The sequence below is a fragment of the Geotrypetes seraphini genome, chromosome 5 (genome assembly GCF_902459505.1).
Source record: "Geotrypetes seraphini chromosome 5, aGeoSer1.1, whole genome shotgun sequence".
Lineage (NCBI taxonomy): Eukaryota > Metazoa > Chordata > Amphibia > Gymnophiona > Dermophiidae > Geotrypetes > Geotrypetes seraphini.
This window is the reverse complement of record NC_047088.1, coordinates 221,708,529-221,729,739: the sequence shown is the minus strand read 5'-3', so window position 1 is coordinate 221,729,739 and position 21,211 is coordinate 221,708,529. Positions and strand designations below refer to the sequence as shown.

Genomic DNA, 21,211 nt, shown 5'->3' with positions numbered 1-21,211 from the left:
TTTATTTTGTATACCGCCATACCCAGAGAGTTCTAGGCGGTTCACAGCAGTTAATAAGATTACAAACGAAGATAACATTGGAATTAACAATTTTTGGAATGTACATGTCGTTGAAGTTGACAGGAATTAACAATTTTTGGAGTGTACAGGTCAATGAAGTTGACAGAATATACAATAGAGTACAGTAGTGTACAGTAATATACAAGAGTGTACAGGGAGTTTACAGGGAAAAACATACCGGTCAGTGAAGTTAATTGGTTTGGAGGGTACTTTGGGGGGGGGGAAGGTGGAGGTTCATGTGTATTGAAGGGAGTAGAAGAAGCGAGTGGGAGTGTTAGGGATTCTGTCCATGGAATAAGTGAGTTTTGAGTTTTTTTCTGAAGTCCAGGTAAGTGGGGGCGTCAAGTATAATTTGGGCAAGCCATGAGTTTAGTTTGGCCGCCTGGAAGGAGAAGGTTTTGTCAACAAATCGTTTGAGATGACATAGTTTTAGGGAGGGGAAGGCGAACAGATGAATTCTGCGAGAGTTCTTATTGTTGTGATTTAGGAGTTGGCAGTGGAAGAGAAGGGTACAGATAAGAGGGGCTTGCCGGATGAGTGGAGATCACAGGGGGGGTGAGCATAGGGGGAGATGAGTGAGGAGAGATATCGGGGGGGTGGGGAGGCTTCAGAGCGAATGCTCTTGTAAGTCAGCAAGAGGAGTTTAAACTGTTTTCAGAAATGGACAGGGAGCCAATGAAGCGACTTGAGGAGAGGGGTAATGTGAGACTAGCGGCTCTCATGGAATATGAGTCGTGCAGCAGCATTTTGAATGGATTGAAGAGGTGAGAGATGGGCTCGCATGAGGCCTGAGAGAAGTACGTTGCAGTAGTCTAAGCGCGAGGTGATGAGAGCGTGAACAAGGGTGTTGGTCTTGTGCTCAAAGAGAAGATGCCGCATCGCTCCCATTGCAGAGGCTGACCTACAGCCTCCGTCCCCGGATCTGGTCACCTCACCCTCTCTACCCGCCCCTTGGTCCTACCTCCCTACTCATAATTGGCCCCCTGACTATTTCAGTCCACCCCTTCCCTCTTCTCCTCCCCCCCTCCCTCCATCGGCAACGGCCTTGGCCCTTTTGTCGCCGCTTCCCTCCTAGATGGTGGGGAAGCTTGTCCTAAAAGCCAGGAGCAGAGGAATTTTAATTCCTTTTTATAGTCCTACTTTATAACTGTAGATAGCTAATCAGATGTTCCCGTCTTGTGCCTCAGATTTTCATTTCTCTGTAATGGGATATAATGTGAAAGGCCTTAGTATCGCCACTGAGATTCAGTAAGAGGAAAGCATTCCAAAGGCTGCTGAGCCAGTGCATGTCAGAAAGAGGTTTAACTTTACTTAAAAAGATCTTCCCACACGAATATTTTAGTACCACTGGCACCTTTTTTCTTCTTATCTAATCTAATCTAATCAAAATTTTTGAATCACACTTATCCAGTATAGGTTTAAGGTGATTTACAAGATAAGATGTCACTTCAACCGTATGAGCATGTGTGCAGTAGTATAGCGAGGGAGGTTGGTGCCTGGGGAGGTGGTGCCTGGCATTGCCACGCTGTGTGCCCCTCCCCACACTCTTTCCTACTCTTCCCCGCCACTTGAGCGCACCTGCCCCCCTCTCCCCACGCATACCTCTTGAAATGTTCACTGGCGTGAGCCGCAGCTTCCACCCACTGCTTGTGCCGGCGTCAGCTCTTTTCTGATGTCACGTCCTGGTCCTGTGTCCAGACATTGGCACAAGCAGCAAGTGGAAGATGCTGCTAGAGCCGGCAAACATTTAAAGAGGTGTGCGGGAGGGGGAGGGGGGGGACATGTAGAGGAGGAAAGGTGCTGGCGCCCCCCATAAAGATGGTGCCCGGGATGGTCAGCCTCCCCCCCTTACTATGCCACTAAATGGAGAGAGATTATTCTGAGGGTTTGCTTCCATATCATTAATACATTCTATAATTTAAAAATGCCATATTGAGTGACAGGATTATTTCTCTAATGCAGGACCATTCTTCAGTCCTCAAGATCCACAGGTAGACCAGGTTTTCAGGATATCCACAATGAATAAGCATGAGAGAGATTTGCATGCATTGCTTCCTTGGTTTACAAATATCTCTCATACTTATTCATTATGGATATCCTGAATACCTGGCTTGCCTGTGGACCTAATTTTACCAAAGCTTAATACGAGGGCCCCTATATTTGAACTTCAAAAATCTACACCACCGCCTCTCAGTGAGGTAAAAAATATGCTTTTATAGGTATTCATCCTTGATTCAGTTTTAATAGATTAATAGATTATTTTGAGATTTCCATATATCATAGGTAAATCTGAAGGAATATACCAAAAATGCTAGGATTAGCTCACTTACAGCAATATACCAACATAAGTTAACGGTCAAACTTACATCACTGATAATGTCTCTAGAGGCCTTTGCTGCTTTTAGTGGAATAGCATCTGGTCTCAAATCATATCCTTTCTTCTTATCTTCTTCCCAGGCATGTCTGTATAATTTCTATTTAAAAATTGTAAGCAGAGCAAGGTTTACTTTCAGAGTTGTACATACTGTATGGACTTATCATGAAGGAAGACTGTGGAGACATAATCTGGTCAGTTTGGACCCAAACCCACCCCAACCCCACATCGTCTTCCTCATCCACATCTTATTGCTACCAACCCCTCACCATCCCTACAGGTTTTTTTTTCCAATTTCTTTACCCAATCTGCATTTATTTAGGATTACCAGACAGATTTCCAGACGGCTTTTCAAAACCCATCATTTTGTTCGGTTTTTGTAAAGCCTCCTCTAAATCGTGTCAGGCGGATTTCCTCCTGCTCAGTGAGAGCAGACAGTTTGGGGGGAGGGGCAGGGCTGAGGCTGGGCTAGGGCGGGATTGGAGGCGGGACTGGGGTGAAACGGGGCGGGGATGGGTAGAACTGGGAGGGTCTACGGGGGTCCAGATTTTACTATAGTAAAATCTGGCAACCCTACATTTATTTATTTATTTATTTATTTAAAGAACTTATAATCTGCTTATCTCCTGTAAATTTAAGAAAAATAAAATTCTTATTATTAGCACTTTATGTTAAGCAAATAAATGAAAAACTTAAGCAACAAATAACCGGCAATTAGGCTATTTTCTTGAATATCAAAGCCCATAATGTTCATGCTGATCCTGTTCCACCATGATGGCACTAGAGGTATGAATGGGTTTATAATCTGGACCCCTTTCCCACCCATCCTGTCAGTTTGGATCCATCAGCCCCTCATCTTCACTCATTCTTTTCCTTCCCCACACCATCCCTTGGCATAAATAGATTTTTTTTTTGTCACCATCACCACAGATTCCCAAGGTCCCCATTCCCATCCCTGTACACACCTCTGGTTCTTGTACTCTGATTACTGCAACTTACATCGCTCAGGTTCAGCTGGTTCACCCTGGACAGCAAGATTTCGGGAGTGTCAGGCATGACATGAATTTTGGTCTTGTCTTTGTTCCATGCCTCAATATAGGCTCTCTGCAAATGAAACAATGCAATATGACTCTGCACAATACAGAGGAAAGTGTGCTATGAGGATGCTATGCACCATATGCATATAAAAATATACTTAGGGAGTAAGCCACAATACCTACATACATGTACAAAATAGATGATATTTAATAGGTAATCCAGGAGAAGAGCTGGGTAGTGTTTGAAGTTTACACATATAGGACTTAGGGCTAGATTCACTAAGCAAACCGATCATGTACCGATCGGTTTGTGACCCCTTTGCGACCCGATTTTACTCTGGCCTGATTCACTTACCTCTCCTCCGATCCGATGAGGGGAATGGCATGCAAAGTAGGTAGGGATGCGATTCTCTGCAGAAATCTTGCAAACCATCTGGGCTGGCCGATCAACACAAGAAGCAACTGCTGAGGACCAGTCGCTGAGGTCCTTTCCGACTGCCCTGCCTTCTGCCGCCCTGCTATCTGCCCTGATTCTCTGCCCCAATCTGCTGCCCTGTCTCAGCCCTGATCTGCTGCCTGCCCCAATCTGCTCTTTGCCCCGATATCCTGCCCTGTCTCAGCCCCCATTTCCTGCCTGCCCCGATCTCCTGCTGTCTCCTGCCTGCCCCAATCTCATGCTCTGCCCCAAATCTCTCCTGTCTGCTGCCCCGATTCGTTGCCCTGTTCTTGCCCCGAATCTCTCCTGCCTGCCGCCCCAACTCGCCCTGACTTGCCCCGAATCTCTCCTGCCACCCTGACTCTCCTACCCTTCCCCGCACTGCGAGCCCATGATTTTAACTTGCAGGTTTAAAGTGGCTTAAAACCATGGGCTCGCTGAGCTAGTAAAAGTTAAAAAAAAAAAAAAAAAGTCGCAGCTCTAGATGGCTCTTAGACACATGCGCAGATCATCTTCCCCTTTTCTCCTCCCCTTCCCTATTCACTCCTCTCTCTTCTCTTTGTAAGTCGCCTTGAGCCTGATTAGGTATGTGCGATGCAGAAATAGAAGATTAGATTAGATCTACAAATGGTCTGCGCATGCGTCGGGATCGCACACTAGCGATCCGTGTGGTCAGAGGGGGGCGTTCCTCCAGTCGCCCTCATTTTAATTTTTTGGTTTTGTAAATTTGTCGGGACTGCACAGATCGGCCACGGATCGGGCACTCAAAGGAGGTTAGTGAATCTAGCCCTTAATTCAATATATCACGCCTGATAAAAAAAACCATCTAAGTGCTATTCTATAAAAGTGCCTAAAGTTAAGCGCCATTTATAGAATAGTGCTTACATCCAGGCGCCATGCCTAAATTTAGCCACAATTATTTGCACCAATGAAAATATGATGCAAAACCTTGCAACTAAAGTTGGGCGCAAATGCCCCTAATTCTATAATTGGGTGCATAGCATTGAGGAACGCTCCCGAGCTGCCCATGACCCTCCTATTTCTGCTCCCTCTTTTTGACTCCATGCGTAAATTTTAGACCCGGATCGCATGCCTAAATTTACACACACGAATTAACATTAAAACCAATGAACACTAAGAATTGCTTGGTAAGCCAATTATCAGCACTAATTGGCTCGTTATTCAGTTACGTTGCATATGCAAATTAGGTGCTTGCTCAAATTTGTGCACATAACTCAAATCGCAGTTTATATAAATCAGGGGTTACTTTGCACAGTGCAAAATGCTCATAGTGCGCGTTAGCAATGCCAGCTGTTGATGCATTGTATAATCTATAACATCCGCTATCACAGAAACAATTAATGCTACAAGACGGGCACAAATCAAGAAATAAAATAAATAGCACATTGGCAAATACTAGCTAATAATTCTGACCACTTTAGCCAAAAGTTACTAGAAATGCTTTCAATGACTCAGAGAAATTTCGATAATGTCTCAGATCTCAGCTGAAGTGGAAGCGAATTCTCTAGGCAAGGTTCTGTAAATGAAAAGGCTGCAGTAGAAATGATGGCATCCTTCACTGACTCCATTGAGGGAATAACCAAAAGACTGGCGCACTGAAATAGGCTTGTGAGGGGGCTTGGAGTTCCATTCGTAAATATAAGTATTAAGAATAAGAAAATAAAACATATGGTCAATATTCAAAATGACGTAACTGACCAGAAACAGCTGCTGATCGTTAAATTGCTTGTTTGAGGCTATCTGCTAATTTGCAGTGGCACTTAACTGCTTATCAACTCTGAAAAGTAGCTGTTAAATGAAAACCAGGTGTTTTAGGGGAATTCTGGGGGGGTAGAATAGTCACTTGGCCACTTAAACTCTGACATTCTCTACCTCCCCTGCCCAGCAACAATGATAAAACAACTACAAACAATCCAAAACACAGCACTGAGACTTATCTATTCATTGAGGAAACACGAGCACAACACAGAGGCATACCCCAATTCACACTGGCTTCCAATTCCGGCAAGAATACTATTCAAATTCTACTGTCTACTATTTAAAACCATAAACGGCGATAGCCCAACCTGCCTGAACAACCGCCTCATCCAAACGACATCAACTAGACATAGGAAAACCCATACTCCATTCACGCACCCTCCAATCAAAAAAGTCAAACGGAAAAAACTACATGTTGACCTCCTAGCCATACAAGCAGCAAAACTAGACAACCAAATCTCCAATCTACTAATTACGACCCCAGACCACAAAACATTAGAAAAGAAATAAAGACTACTTTTCAAGAAATCCCTGCAAACGACTTAATACCACTAGCTCCTTCCCACTTCCCAATTCCTTTCTGATTCCCCGAAGCAACCTGATCTACTCTTTATCTCCTCTAGAAATTACCAGATATCTTTGTCTTGTAATATGTTTTTTGTAATTCTTTTGTAATCTGCCTTGAACTGCAAGGCAATGGCAGAATAGAAATCTCTCTTGTAATGTAATGGAATTTAATATTCAGTACATAAGCAGCCAGGGTAACCACATCAATAGACCACATAAAACACAATCCTATATTTGGCCCCCTTCTACTAAACCGCGGTAGGGTTATCTACCAAGACCAAGAGCGCTAAATCCTCCGACACTGCTCCGATGCTCATAGAATTCCTATGAGTATTGGAGCAGCGTCAGAGCATTTAGCGCTTTGGGCCATTGTAGAAACTTCTACAGCAGCTTAGTAAAAGAGGGCTTTTATGTGGCAACTCATGGCCAGTTAAGCTCTACATATTGACTTAACCAGCCATGTGTTAGCTGGTGCTTGATAAACTAGATATTCAGTGCCGAAGCTTGGACTTGGGCCAGCATTGAAGATCAGAAATAACACCAACCATGGTCAGCAAAAAAAACTCGCCACAGCAAAATGTATATTGACTCCCATGAATTTTACTCTCTCAACTATTGATAACCTCAGAGTAGCTGTATTACTGGGATTCCATTTGAGTCTGTTAGTCTGCATCCATTAAGATGTTCATTGAATAGAAGGTTCTGAATATCATCAGCATATATATAACGGATGGGATTAAATTCTCTATGGCACCAAAGGTTGAAGAAAAATATAGATAAAACTGGGTTCATTTAAATCTCACCTTATTCATGATCAATGCGTTACTTTTGGCAAGTACTTGATCCATTGCCTCAATATCAATGGTATATTTCAGTTTATCTGGATGTTGGCGATAATTTTTTTCACTGACGATCACTTTAACTCTCTTAGCATTCTCATCATCCAAAGAACCAATCGGAATCCAACCAACTCCTTTAAGCCAGTTATTGAAATCAGCTTTGTACAGGTTCTAACAAAACAGAAGATCCAGAAACAATTCTTATTATTATTTTGTTAAAATAATCTGCCATTTCAAACCATTTTTCGCTGTAAGGCAGGAATGAAGCAAAGAAAGAAATAAAAATAATGGCTAGAACTAAATAATTCTTAATTGTTACAGATTCCATAAAAACGTCACGTAGAGAAAAACTTTAAAACATGGATGCCCATCCCCATTAACTGTAAGCCGAAGAACTACAAAATCCTGAATGGTAAAAGTGAATCGGAAATACTTTAGAAACCAATAGGAGAAGATATTTTTTAATTGAACAAATAGTTAAGCTCTGGAACTCATTGCTAGAGGGTGTGCTAACATTGTTGGCATATCTTGGTCGACATATCTAGATTTTAAAAAAGGTTCAGACAAGTTCCTGGAGTAAAAGTCCATAGTCTGCTATTGAGACAGTCAAAGGGAAGCCACTGCTTGCCCTTGGATTAGTTGCATAGAATATTGCTACTATTTGGGCTTCTGCCAGGTACTTGAGACCTGGATTGGCCACTGTTCAAAATAGGATACTGGTCTAGATGGACAATTGATCTGACCCAGTAAGGCTATTCTTATGTTCTTATGTACCCTACCATACCCAAAAGTTCAAAATACATGCGTATTCTTAACAAATATCTTCTCCCATTCTCCCATCAATAATCAGTTGAGATAGATTTATTGGGCTTGGCCCACTGAAATCACCGAACGGCATCTAAATGCTAATATTCAGCAGCACTAAACTAGGCAGTGCTGTTGAATATTAGCTCTGACAAGCCCCCCAAAAAGTGGGCTGAATATTGGGGCCAGGGCCTGGCTAAGTATTTTTACCATCTTTTAAAAAAAACAAAAAAAAAACCCAACCCTCCCTCCCACCCCATGAATGTCTTCAACCCCCCCTCCCCCTTCCGGCATCAAAGTCATCCCCTCTACCACTCATCTACTCCCGTGTTTAGGTAGGCAGCTTGTGGTACTATGCAAAGTACCATGCGCTGCTGTGAGAGGTTGTGATGGTCACGAGGAGGCAGGAATGAAGGGGCTGTGCTTCTGCCCCAAAGATCCCCACCCCCACCCCGTTGCACCACCAGGTATGTAGGTAGGCTGTAGCAGAGGAACAGTACCAGAGAATCGCTGAAACGCCAGCAACCTCCTTGTATTTTATTTTATTTTTTAATTATTTATTTATAAATTTCAAATTAACAAATCAAGATAAATCTTGTACAGAAAGTGATTACATCAAAAGAACAAATGAAACCTCATAAATTTACATAGAAATCAAGTTTTTGTATAATCTCTCAAGTCCACAATTATGATCCATGATGTAAATTAAACGGAATTAAACATAGAACTATTATTAAAGATAAGTGGTACGTGGTTAACTGAAATTCAGGTGCCTTATATCTTGAAGCCCTCATTCTTTCCCCTTTTCCAGGCGGGACAAGGAGAGAAGGGCCGTCAACTGGTTTGGTTCAAAGAAAACATATTTCTGAGAATTATATTGAACTATACACTTGCAAGGATGGCGAAGATAGAAAGTTCCCCCAAGAGCCAAAACTCCAGGTTTTAATAGTAGAAACTCCTTTAGTGTGTCTCTTGCCAAATCTGGGAACATCTGTATCTTAAGATCAAGAAACTTTTTTTCCTTATTTTTGAAGAATAGTTTCAATAGCCAATTCTTATCTAGCGTAATAGCCAGGGTCACAATCAATGTAGCAGGTATTGCAATTTCTTTATCAGATAGTTCAAGTAAAGCAGAGACATCAATTGGTCCCTGAGTTTTTTCTTGAAGATCCTGATTTTTATTAGGCAAATAATAGACCTGGGTGAAAGGAGGTAATGAATCTTCCGGTACTTCCAATATCTCCAGCAAATACCTTTTTAACATTTCTCTTGGAGTCACTGTTGAAATTCGTGGAAAGTTAATCAATCTTAAATTATTATTCCTAGAGAAATTTTCAAATGTCTCTATCTTCCTTCTTAAATTTATGTTGTCCTTAATTAAAGTGTCATGAAGCAGCTTGGAAGATTTAAGTTGATCTTTAATACACTGGATATCTAGTTTCGATTCTCCCAAGTCTTGTTTTATCTGCAGAACTTCTTTCTCTTGAATTTTTATTTTCCCCTCTATTTGAAGATAATTACTATCTACTGTTCTAGTCAAATTGGCAATCAAATCCCACAAAGCCTCCAGTGTGACTTCTTGGGGCTTTACAAGATTAAAAGTTTGCAAGTTTAACAGTGGTAAATTAGGCTCACCAGCTACAGGAACCTCTCCTCTCCGTTCCTTCTGTATCGGGGTTGACCCCAGCGTTGTCACATCCTCATACACACTCAGGCTCCGCTGCAATCCATGTGAGCCTGAGTCGATGTTCATCTCGCCGTTCCCTGCAGCCTCTGGGAGGGAGCTCACGCCGACTTCCGGCTGTCTCCCCACTCCCGGGGAACTGGCGGCTCGAGGGTTGGGAGGAGGGATTCTCACGTCGGGGCTCAACGAGATCTCATGAGCCCGAAGAGACGCCTCGAGTCCGTTGCTAGGAAGCGTCTCAGCCGGGGGCGACACCAACGCTCCAATGACGCCCTGCATCCGTCGCAGCAAATCTTCAATATTGCCAGAGGAGGCTAATCTGGAACGCCGCAGGGCCGAAGAAGCTCCCTTTCCCCTCCTTTTTGGCATGGCAAAAGTTCCACAGCGCCAAAACGCCCGAAGAAAAACTTCTCAAAGGTAAAGATTTGCGGGCGGTTGCTCAGTGCTCCACCACCGCGGCCATCTTGGATCCCTCCTTGTATTTTAAAAGGTAAGGGACAGTTTCACACCAGGGTGGGGAGAAGGGAAGGACATCTGACCCACAGGGGCCCCCTGGAGCTATGGAGCCCAGGGCAGCTGCCCTGTTTGCCTGACCCTAATGCCGGCCCTACCTATAAAGCAGTGGTTCTCAACCCAGTCCTCAGGACACACCTAGCCAGTTAGGATTTCAGAATATCCACAATGAGTATGCATGAGATCGATTTGCATGCACAATCTGCATTCTTTGCAAATCGATCTCATGCCTATTTATTGTGGAATCCTCAACACCGGACTGGCTTGGTGTGTCCCAAAGATTGCGTTAAGAACTCCTGCTATAAAGAATTAAAGGTAGGCTTAAAGATATGCTTTTTTATCCCAGTCTTTTCAGATTATGTAGAGATTAGTTAATGTTTTCTGTGTAGTGGAGTTCTCAGTGATTGCTTTCTTTGTCCCTGCTACTTGTTTTGTCTTCTGGTTAACTTCTATTATGCATGTTATTCTGTTTCTATTGTGCATGTTATTCTATTAGTTACGCAAAGAAAACAGAAAAGGTGACCAGGTGGTACTCAATATCTTTATACTTTGAAGACTCGACATGTATGTGTTTCGGCCTGAAGGCCTGCCTCAGGAGTCTTAATGCTTTAATCAATATAGTATATGTTGACTGTTCTATCTTATAAAATTATAATGATTGAGTCATTCACCAAACACATCAATTAGAATGATCACTAAAAAGTTTGTTCACGATGTGGACATTAACCCAGGTGCGTGTCGAGTCTTCATAGAATAAAGATATTGAGTACCACCTGGTCGCCTTTTCTGTTTTCTTTGAGTATCTGCCTTGATAAGGTAGAATCATTCTATTAGTTACAACATACACTTTTGTTCTGCACATCACCTTGATTTTACTCTAATGAAAGGTGATCCATCAAATACAGAAAATATAATATGAGTATACAATATATATATATATATTGTATATATATATTTGTTTGGAAGTTTGCCATTATAGCTTTCTTAGGAATAAACTGATGTTCTCGAACACAAAACACAACATGCGTAGAGCAAGGAAGTGACTTAGTACAAATCTTACCCAAACGCTCTTAAACGCATTATGTGCCAATGGGAAAATGACGCATATCAATGACATAATAATCAAATAAACCTCGGCACAGTTTCACACAGAACTGCAGGTTACTTCCATCCGACAATCAATGGATGACTATCGTTGACCTTTCAAACAGCTCAACCCCAAATCTGCTCGATATAAAGCATTTGCTGTGAAAGGTAAGACAAAGGTCACTTACATCGCTCTGGAGCTGCATCCTGTTCCTGGACAGCTCAAGATTCATGGCATCAGGTAAGAGCGTGTAGTTGTGGATCAACTGCTTATAGTTCATGTTCGTAGCCGCTTCCTGGGCTTGCTTAGCTGCTTTCACGCTCAGCATATCCACGGGGGTTTGGTACCTTGTCTTGCTTTTCTCATATTCTTTCTTATACTCACGATCCGACTGCATTTTTGCCACCTGCATGTAGTGCACCAGTTTGGGGTCATCCTGCAGGCTGCGGAATCCAACCTGCTTTCCTTTTTCTTTCTGGTATGCCTCCTTGTACTTAAACTGTGGGAAAGAAAACCAACTGTATAGCATGAATCTTGCTTATAATAAGTTCATTTCACTGTTATTTTTGCTCTTTGGATGAATATTTACCCCTATGCGGATAACCGCCCTTAGTTGTGAGTCTGTGAATTTTGCACACAAAATCCATAGCATGCAAGTGCAAGGGGGCATGGACCAGGGATATGCCCAACACGTATGCACACATCTTATGGAATACTAGCATTTACACACCTAACTGCCTATATTTAGGCACACACATTGATATCAGCCATCGAATTAGCATAATAATAATAATAGCAGAATTTTGTAAGGATTAGTTGAAAATGTTTCCCTTTAATGTATCAATTAATTTGGGTAGAGTGAGGGATATTTTATTAATATGTTTTTTTTATAAAATTATGGAATATATGGTAGGGAGGGGTGGGAAGGGGGAGGGATAAAAATTTATGTACTGTACAAATGAAAGAAGGTAAAATGATGTATTTATTGTTAATGTGTTTGAACATATATATTCATTTAATGTAATTTTGAAAATGAATAAAGAATTTATAAAAATAATAATAATAATAATTTTATTTCTTATATACCGCCAAAGCCATAGTAGTTCGAGGCGGTTTACAACGAAGAAGGGATGGACAATCAGCGAAAATGGTACAATGTTACAATCAGAGAAAAATAGGTGGCAGAGAAAAAATGGTACAACAGAGAGAAAAAATGGTACAACAGAGAGAAAAAATGGTACAAACAGAAAGAAAGATGGGTACAATTATGGCAATGAAATGGTACAGGGAAGAAGGTCAAGACAATCTGCGTAAAGGATATAGAGAGATAGAAGGGGCCAGTGTGGGCATAGGGGTCTTAGGGTATGAATCGGGTGAAAAGATTAGTTTTTAGTAGTTTCCTGATGTTTAAGTAGGATGAAGTGCGTGAGATGATGTGGGCCAACCAGTTATTGTGATGACCTGCTTGGAAGGCAAGAGTTCTATTTAGATATCTTTTGTAACGGCAGGTCCTTAGGGTAGGGTAGCTAAACAGGTGGGTTCTACGTGTGAGTTTGGATGGGCGGTCTAGGATAAAATGGGGTACTAAGTAAAGGGAGGCTGAGCCAAGGATGGATTTGTAGCAGAAACAGGCGAACTTGAATAGCACTCTTGCTTCCAGGGGTAGCCAGTGAAGTTTGTGGTAATAGGGAGTTATGTGTTCCCATTTTTTTAGTCCGAAGATCAGTCGGATTGCCGTGTTTTGAATAATTCGCAATCTTTGTGTGGTTTTTTTGAAAGATCCCAGGTAGATGATGTTGCAGTAGTCGAATAGACTTAAGATGGAGGATTGCATAAGTAGGCGGAATGAGGGGGCGTCAAAGTATTTTCTGTTGCTCATGCCCCTAATTAGGTGTGCAAATACAAACTTTCCTAGTCGTCTATAAGAGCAAATGCGCACAGAATTCAGACTTAGCACACAGTGACCAGAAAGTGACTTCAGAAGGAGAGCCGAGGCCGGTGCAAGCAGCTATAGAAGATTTCAAGAGGTGGAGGGGGGAGAGGATGAGAGGTGCCAGTGTTAGCGCCCCCACCCAGATGGTGCCTGGAATGGTCTGTCCCCTCCTCCTCCTTACTACGCCACTGTTAGCACTCATCATTTTGGCACCTAACTTTAGTTGATCTATAGAGAATCTACCCCTCGATATTCAGAAATGGCTGCTGACCCATTAAATAGCATTTTTGTGATTAACCGCAAATATTGAGCAGAAATTAACCGGTCATCCCTCGCTGGTTGTTCAAAGCTAGGGGTAAATTCCAGAAACAGCTCTATTGGCTCCTAAGTTAATTAAAGTTTGGCAGAGTTTTAATCGTTCATCAAATATATACTTACATCACTGGCTATGTTTCTTGAAGCTTTGGCAGCTACTATGGGGATGGCATCTGATCTCAAGTCATATCCTTTGGCAAGGTGTTCATTCCAGTCTGCTTTGTAGTAAGACTTAAAGGGGGGATAAAATAAAAATTAATAACTTTGTTTTAAACATTTCTGTTTTAAACAGACAATTGTGAATAAAGGTTTACATCCTCTCTTCTGGAGCAGTAACTTTGGCCAATACTCACCACAGTTCCATTCGTCAGGGGGTGTGACCCTATCTAAACACGAACAGTCATCATTTTAGAATAAATGCTTTGGGGCCAATATTTACCCTACAACAGGCAGTGTTTTTATAATGCTGGCAGCTAAAGGTAAAAAAAAACAACCCACCAGATATTCAGTACTGGTATCTCAATACAGGCCGACACTGAACATCTGGGAATCAGCGCTACCTGGCGGTGCTATTCAGATAGGAGTCATATTCAGACCACTAACCAGATAGCAAACTGGATAAAATATCAGCACTGACTAGTATGTCGCTAAGCACATTTCTCTACAATTTATGTGCACCTTACAGAATTACACATAGTGCCAGTGTGTGTCATAAGTTCTAGGCGCACTCATTTAGACCAGCTAAAACCAGGCCTAAATGCTTGCACCTAAGTTATGCTCCATTCTGTTGGTCGGTGCATAACTTTTAGGAATGCCCATGATCCACCCACGATAAGCCCTTGGCCATGCCCCCTTTTAGATTCACACACTGGGCATAGCACATAACATTATGCTATGCACCTACCAAGTTGTGCGTAACTTCTAATTGATGCCAACTAAAAGATGTTAATTGGCAATTATCGGTACCAGTTAAGCCAATTAATCCTTTAAGTTGTGTGCGCATGTCAGCTATGCATGCTAGTGTGCACACACAACCTTAGGTGTCATATACAGAATTTTGAAGTAATTGGCTCCACCCAAGCTTTCCATATGGATTGCCCCACCCTATCTGGATGGCACTGATGCAGTCACAAGCAATATTCAGTGGCACTGTTCTCTCTAAGCAGTGCAGGAGTCCTCCAACTGCATTACTACCAGTGGGGGGGTGATGCTTTAATAGCTTTTTTTTTCAGTTGCAAGGAACAGGAGGGTTTCCTGGAGTCCGGGACTTGTTGGGCCGCCACGTGAACGGACTGCTGGGCATGATGGACCTCAGGTCTGACCCAGCAGAGGCATTGCTTATGTTCTTATGTTCCTGTAGAGCTTGCCGATCCCTCACTATTGAAAATGTGCTAGTGAAACAGCACCTCCCACTGGCAGGGCTTTAGGTGGAGAATTCCCACACGACTTAGAGGGAACTATCTGGTTAGTGCTGCTAAATATTCCACTGGCTGGCATTTATTCAGTTAGCAGCATCTGCTAACCAGATAAGTACCTTTGAATATCGTTCCCCAGATATATTTTGAGGGGAGGTGTACTTTCTATTTTTTTTTTTTTTTTAAAGCCAGTCAGGCCCAGATTCTCTATAGGACGCTGATATTGATGGCCACCTAAAGAGAGGCCGCCGATCATGTGTTAATCACACGACAGCGCCCTCTAGAGCAGGGATCTCAAAGTCCCTCCTTGAAGGCCGCAATCCAGTCGGGTTTTCAGGATTTCTCCAATGAATATGCATGAGATCTATTAGCATACAATGAAAGCAGTGCATGCAAATAGATCTCATGTATATTCATTGGGGAAATCCTGAAAACCCGACTGGATTGCGGCCCTCAAGACCCCTGCTCTAGAGAATTGTGCCTCTGTGAAAGCTAGGTGCCTGAAAAGTAGGCCTAGGTTTTTCCGGGCCTACATTTCTGGCGCCTACGTTTTGAATTGCACCTGTGTAGGTGCTTTATGGTGCCTAATGGCACTTCTGGTGTTAGCCACACCCATAATGGCGTTAAGTGCCGTAAAGTGCCTATATAGGCTCAATTCCGGCACTTTTGATTAAGGTGCCAGTAGCTGCTTTATTTCTACCGTTTTTTTTGCCATTTTAAATGGTGTTTCTCAAGTAACTTAGGCACTAGTAGGGCGCCTACCGGTGCCTAAGTTTTGGTGCCGTTTCTAGAATATCGCCCTCAGTGTCTACAGATCTTCTCTACTCCTTACACTGGATTCTATTCCAGGATCACTGCATGATTTAATGAAGCTAATCCCAGTTCAAAAGAAAGGGGTCTACCTAGGAGATTACCAGAAATCCAGCCACTGATCCGAATTTTCATTGAGTGAGCAAACTTTTCAAGTAATTCAGCACAAAAATAACACTAATTCTAGTACTAAAAATAAACACATATCTCCTAGGATGAAAGAGAACAAACTGCTGTAAGGCAAGACAGTCAGATCATATTCCAAAAAAACTATATTTCTTAAATCGGACAGGCATATATTTATTTATTCATTTATTTAGCCCATCCTCCTAAAGGAGAACGAGTTACAGGAGTACATTCATAGTATGGGTAGGACAAATTTTAGTGAGACATACGGCCTCTTTTACAAAGCTGCACTAACAGCTGCCACGTGGCAACAGCCCCAAAGCCCTTTAAATCTCTATGGGCTTCGGGGCCCTTAACGCAGCGCAGCCACTAGAGCGGCTTTGTAAAAGAGGCCGGTAGACTTTACAGCATGGGCAAAGGGGTTTAGATTACAGCAATTACAGTATAGACATAACGTGCAGACTTACAAATACACATTAGTGGACAAAGGGTGGTTTAAATTGCAGCATTTTCAGTGTAGATATACTAGGAAGGGGAGTAGCTTTTCTTTGCAGGTGGGTGCATCTTTGTTGTCAGAGAATGTGGTAGTAATTCAGGTTATATTTGCGGTGGCATGCGAGTTTTAGCGAGATTCCTTGTGGTATATTAGGTGGTGTCTTTGGGGTTCCATCTGTCCGGGGTGTAGACATGTGTCTTCAAGGAGCTGGGTTTGTAAAGAAGAAGGTTTTCACGGCTTTTCTTAAGTTCCAAAGACTGTCTAGTGATCTAATGGATGGGGGGATTGTGTGCCATGCATGCATAAGAGTTATTTGGGTAGAATAGGTAGTGGGTGAGTTTTGGAGGCTCAACGTACAATGCAAAGGGGTTATGATGAGATGTGTACCTGGGACCTTTTATGTGAAGTTCACAGCAGTGCCCCCTAGGGTGCCCCACTGCTCTGGGATGTCTGTGTGGCCAGTCTGCTAAGAATGCTGGCCCCTCCTACATCCCACAGGTTGGTTTTTATGTGGTTTTTATATGGTTTTTATGTGTTTATGTTAACTTTTTAATGGTTCAAAAAGATAGATGCACTGAGGACAAACACGTCAGGAAATGGCCATTTAAAAAAAAAAAAAAAAACACCGTACATTTTTCTGGTTTGAAAATGGTACAGAATTGGATTTGGATGTCATATTGAAAATGCCCCTCCACATCAACTCTATAAATATGGATCAAAATGCTTATAGGCTCATGACCACATGGATCAGTGGGCTGGAACTGAGGGTTGTGGGTAGGGAAGGAGCCTCTAGGGTGGAAGGAGATAAGAAATGTTTTGGGTATCAGGAGATAGGAGGAGTGTCTGCTTGGGGAATTTCCAACCCATTGGAAGATGTCTTGCCTTTTTTTTGGAAGACGGGTTGAAGAATGTCTAAGGGAAGTAGCAAGGGTGTGGTGAGGGGAAGGGGAAGGCCAGAAAGGTGAATATTGGAGAGGTAGGGAGGAAAAATTTAAGAAATTTGGATTGGGAAGTAGGTTTTGAAGAACATAGTAGTTTAAGGGCGTATTGGAGAAACAGTGGTTAGTTCGAACACCATGTTGGAAGTATCCCCATGCACTTATTTTTCTGCATGTGTTGGACTACATTACATATACATTTAACATCTAAACTGTGCCTGAGACACAGATTGTTACCAGCTCCAAATGTTAACCATTGATAAAACAGTAATACTTACATGGCTTAAGTTTAGGGCATTAACTTTGGCTTGAATAAAGTCAGGATGATCAGGGGTCAGTGTATACTTATGCTTAAATTTCTCTCCAGAAGCTTTGTAATGTAACTGAAAGATAAAGAAAAAAAAATGCAGCTTTATAATGCTACGTAAGGCACATGTGCAAACTGACTTGCACTAACTTTGGTTTTATTTATAACACACAATAGATTGCTTCAAAAATTAACCGAAGTGAATAAGATTACTCAGTTCTTACCTTCACATTTTACTAAATATAGTGACAAAATAAAAGCTTTTATTAATATACAGAGCAGACATAATATAATCAAAAATGATTAGAATGAGCGTGCCTCAACACTATTCTAAGAGAACACACAATCGTTCTAAGTATAGGATGGAAATTTCCAAAATTCATTTGCTTGTATAATAGGCTGTCTTAAAATTGCCCAGTCTGCACAGAAGTGTGAATGGGAATCAATAATGTTTATGTTTTTACACATGATTGGAGGTAGTGTTTGGTCAGGGGACACTACAATGATTTGCTTTATTAATGCAATATACCCCTTACTACTAATGCTTTAGTAGTAAGGGGTATATTACGTTAATATACCCCTTACTAATGCTTACTAATGCTTTAGTAATTAATAAAGCAAATCACTGTAGTGTCCCCTGACCAAGCGTTACCTCCAATCATATGTAAAAACATGTGCATTATTGATCCCCATTCATACTTGTGTGCAGGCTGGGCAATTTTAAGGCAGCCTATTATATAAGTTAAAATGGCATACATAAGACTAGATAGATAGATAAATAGATAACAGAACTTGACCGATTCTTATGGAATTTATTGTGTCATGTCCTGAATGAAGTTGATGTAAAATGTTGTGGCCCTGATTGGCTTAGGGCTTTAGGCCCCTCCCAGTGCATCCCAATATGCACTGAGAGAGGGGAAGGGCCAATCAGCTGAGCCTGCAGGACTCCCTGAAGCTGTGGCTTTGGGGAGTCCTGTCAGCTCAGTTGATTGTGGATTCCCCTGCTGCGATCAACTGAACTGGCAAGCAGTGCAGTGGCATACCAAGGGGGGGGGCGGACCACTCCAGGTGCACGCCTAGAGGGGGTACACAGCCGGCTAGGTCCGGGTCGTCCTGCCCTACTGTGCAACAGGACCTGCACCTCAGCGCGGCTGCCGGTGGACCCCTTCTGACATACTTGCTCTGTAGCATTGTGGCAGCTGCGCTGAAGTGCAGGAAGGTCCCGCGATGACTCGTCTGCCGGCTTTGCTCCGAAAGAAGTAAGTTATGTCGGAGGGGGTGGACCCGGCAGACGAGTCATCGTGGGACCTTCCTGCATGCGGCTGCCGACTCTGCTCCAGAGCAAGTACGTCAGAGTGGGGTGGACCAGCAGCAGGCACCTACAGTCATCGCAGGACCTTGCTGCATGAAAGGAGAGAAGGGAGCAGGACTGCTGGTAGGGAAGAATGGTGGAGGAAGAGAAAGGGGGCAGGGTGGTATGCAAGGGTGGTGCTGATTGAATTGGTGTGCAGGGAAAGTGGAGAGAGACATAAGGGAGAAGGATGCTGGAAGGAATTGGCTTGGAGGGAAAGAAAGGGGGCAGATGCTGATGGAAGTGGGGGGAAGGGAGAGACAAGGGATAGATGCTAATTGAAGCGGGGTGGATGGAGAGAGAAAGGGCAGACATTGGATGGTAGCGGGGAGGGTAGAGGGGGAGCCTATGCTGGATGGAAGTGCGGATGGGAGAGATAAGGGAGCAGATGCAGGAAGGAAATAGGGAGGAGAGAAAGAGGGGAGCAGACGCTGAATGAAAGTGGACAGAGAGAGGAGAAGGTACTAGATGAAAGGGATAGAGAAAGAGGGCACATGATGGAAGCAGGTGATAAATAAAAGGGCACATGGTGGGGGGGAAAGGATTGAGTTAGTGAAATACTGGAGGGGGTGAGGGAAAGAGGTGGCAAGCTGTAGGTAGACAGTAAAAAAGGAAATTGATGACAGGGTAGTAAGAACGTAATCTAGACAGATGCAGAAAATAAATTGAAAAGGAAAATGAGGGGGAAAAGGGAAAGGGATTGCAGAGGAGAGGTGTGGGAGATGAAAGGAGAGGAGAGAGATGCCAGACCAATGGGGGTGAAAGGAGAGACGGAAGGGGGAGGCATACAGTTTCTGTAAGGGGCATAGAAGGTGAGAAGATGTCATATAGGGGCAGAGAGTTGGCAGACAGTGGATGGAAGGAAGAGAGTAACAAGAAGATGAGGAAAGCAGAAACCAGAGAAGACAAAGGTAGAAATTTTTTTTTCTATTTATTTATTGCTTTAGGAGACGTGTCACTGTTTCTGTGGTGTTGCATTGTATGCAGAGTCCAGCTTCTTGCTGGTTCAATTTAACCTTTGCCTATGTATTTCTAGTTTATCCCTCCTTTTACAAAACTGTGGAGCGTTTTTTAGCACCGGCCGTGGTGGTAGCAGCTCTGATGCTCAGAATTCTATGAGCGTCAGAGCTGTTACCACCATGGCTAAAAACCACACTACAGTTTTGTAAAAGAGGGAGGGGTTAGTTTGTGATAACATATTCCATACTAAGTGAAGGTGTTTTCTGTGTTCTGTGTGTTTGAAAGACATGGTTTTTTGTTAGAATTGACTGCAGGATTGATCTGTACTAGTCTGGCTTGTTTAGTTTTACAATGGGTGTATTGATGTTGTACTGCTCACTGCAGTATGTAAGATGCTGCCTTTTCCTAGATACACTCTTGTGCGACGTGTGGATTCTTACTAAAAATCATGTTTTTCATACAGATGGGGGTGTGTGTGTGTCAAAAAATGATGTCACATAAGCTAGGTAAGCCACTGAAGCAGTGCAATGTTTTCGAGATCTTTCAGCATAGATAGATACTGGAAATGTAGACCAGGGTTTTCCAGGCCTACATTTCTGGCATCTATCTTTGCATGAATCGTGCCTAAGAAAGCACTTTAGGCCCACTAATACCACTTTTGGCATTGGCCACACCTACTTTGGCGTTCAGTGGCCTAAAGTGCCTATGTAGGCACAATTCCAGACCCTTTTATTTAGCCGCTTGTAGGCATTCCTCAGTTAACTTAGGCTCCAGTAGAGTGCCTACCAGCGCTTAGGTTTTGATGCCATTTATAGAATATCCCCCTCACTATTTACTTTCAGCACTGATGGGATAAGCTATTAGATTTAGTAGGTCCAAAGCTGATCAGCTAGATGTGACCAAATTTTTAACTGTAAACCTAGCCAGTTAGGTTCAACTAAAAATTACCAAAGAAGGATCAGACAAACACCTCCATGATGACAACGAAAATCAAAACACAAAAGTCATGAGAAAGAGAAGCCACTAACCAAGAATATGTCATCAGCTGGAACCTTTATTAGGTCTGGACTCAACACGGCCAGTGTTTCGGCACCTAAGTGCCTTTTTCAAGAGTCAGGCACTTGCCTTTAGCACACTTGATGATTACATGATGTATAATATGCAATTTTTATATAAAATGTTGTGCAGTGCAATTGAGTAAACGGTTAGCCGAGAAGAACAACAAAACGGCAGAGCAAAACGCCAAACACTGTGGCAGGAAAGAGGGTTGTGCATGCTCTGTAAGCCTCAGCCAAGCAGAATATCTAGCAGTTGCAGTTAAGGCATATACTGGGATAATTTTTTCCTTCATCTTCCCTGCTATAGTGTTTGGCTTCTCAG

General features: G+C 42.7%; 1 protein-coding gene across 23 annotated transcripts in view; it reads right to left on the bottom strand.

Moving 5' to 3' along the window:
• The window catches only part of NEB (nebulin), a 419,697-nt gene that overhangs the window by 283,169 nt on the left and 115,317 nt on the right, over window positions 1-21,211 (bottom strand). For all 23 annotated transcript variants that reach the window (XM_033944892.1, XM_033944897.1, XM_033944903.1 and 20 more), the window contains 6 exons: window positions 17,492-17,596; window positions 13,552-13,659; window positions 11,368-11,679; window positions 7,057-7,263; window positions 3,434-3,538; window positions 2,427-2,534 (listed from right to left, as the gene is read on the bottom strand). In XM_033944892.1, coding sequence (XP_033800783.1) covers window positions 2,427-2,534; window positions 3,434-3,538; window positions 7,057-7,263; window positions 11,368-11,679; window positions 13,552-13,659; window positions 17,492-17,596 — 945 coding nt within the window. The remainder of the gene's footprint in view (window positions 1-2,426; window positions 2,535-3,433; window positions 3,539-7,056; window positions 7,264-11,367; window positions 11,680-13,551; window positions 13,660-17,491; window positions 17,597-21,211) is intronic.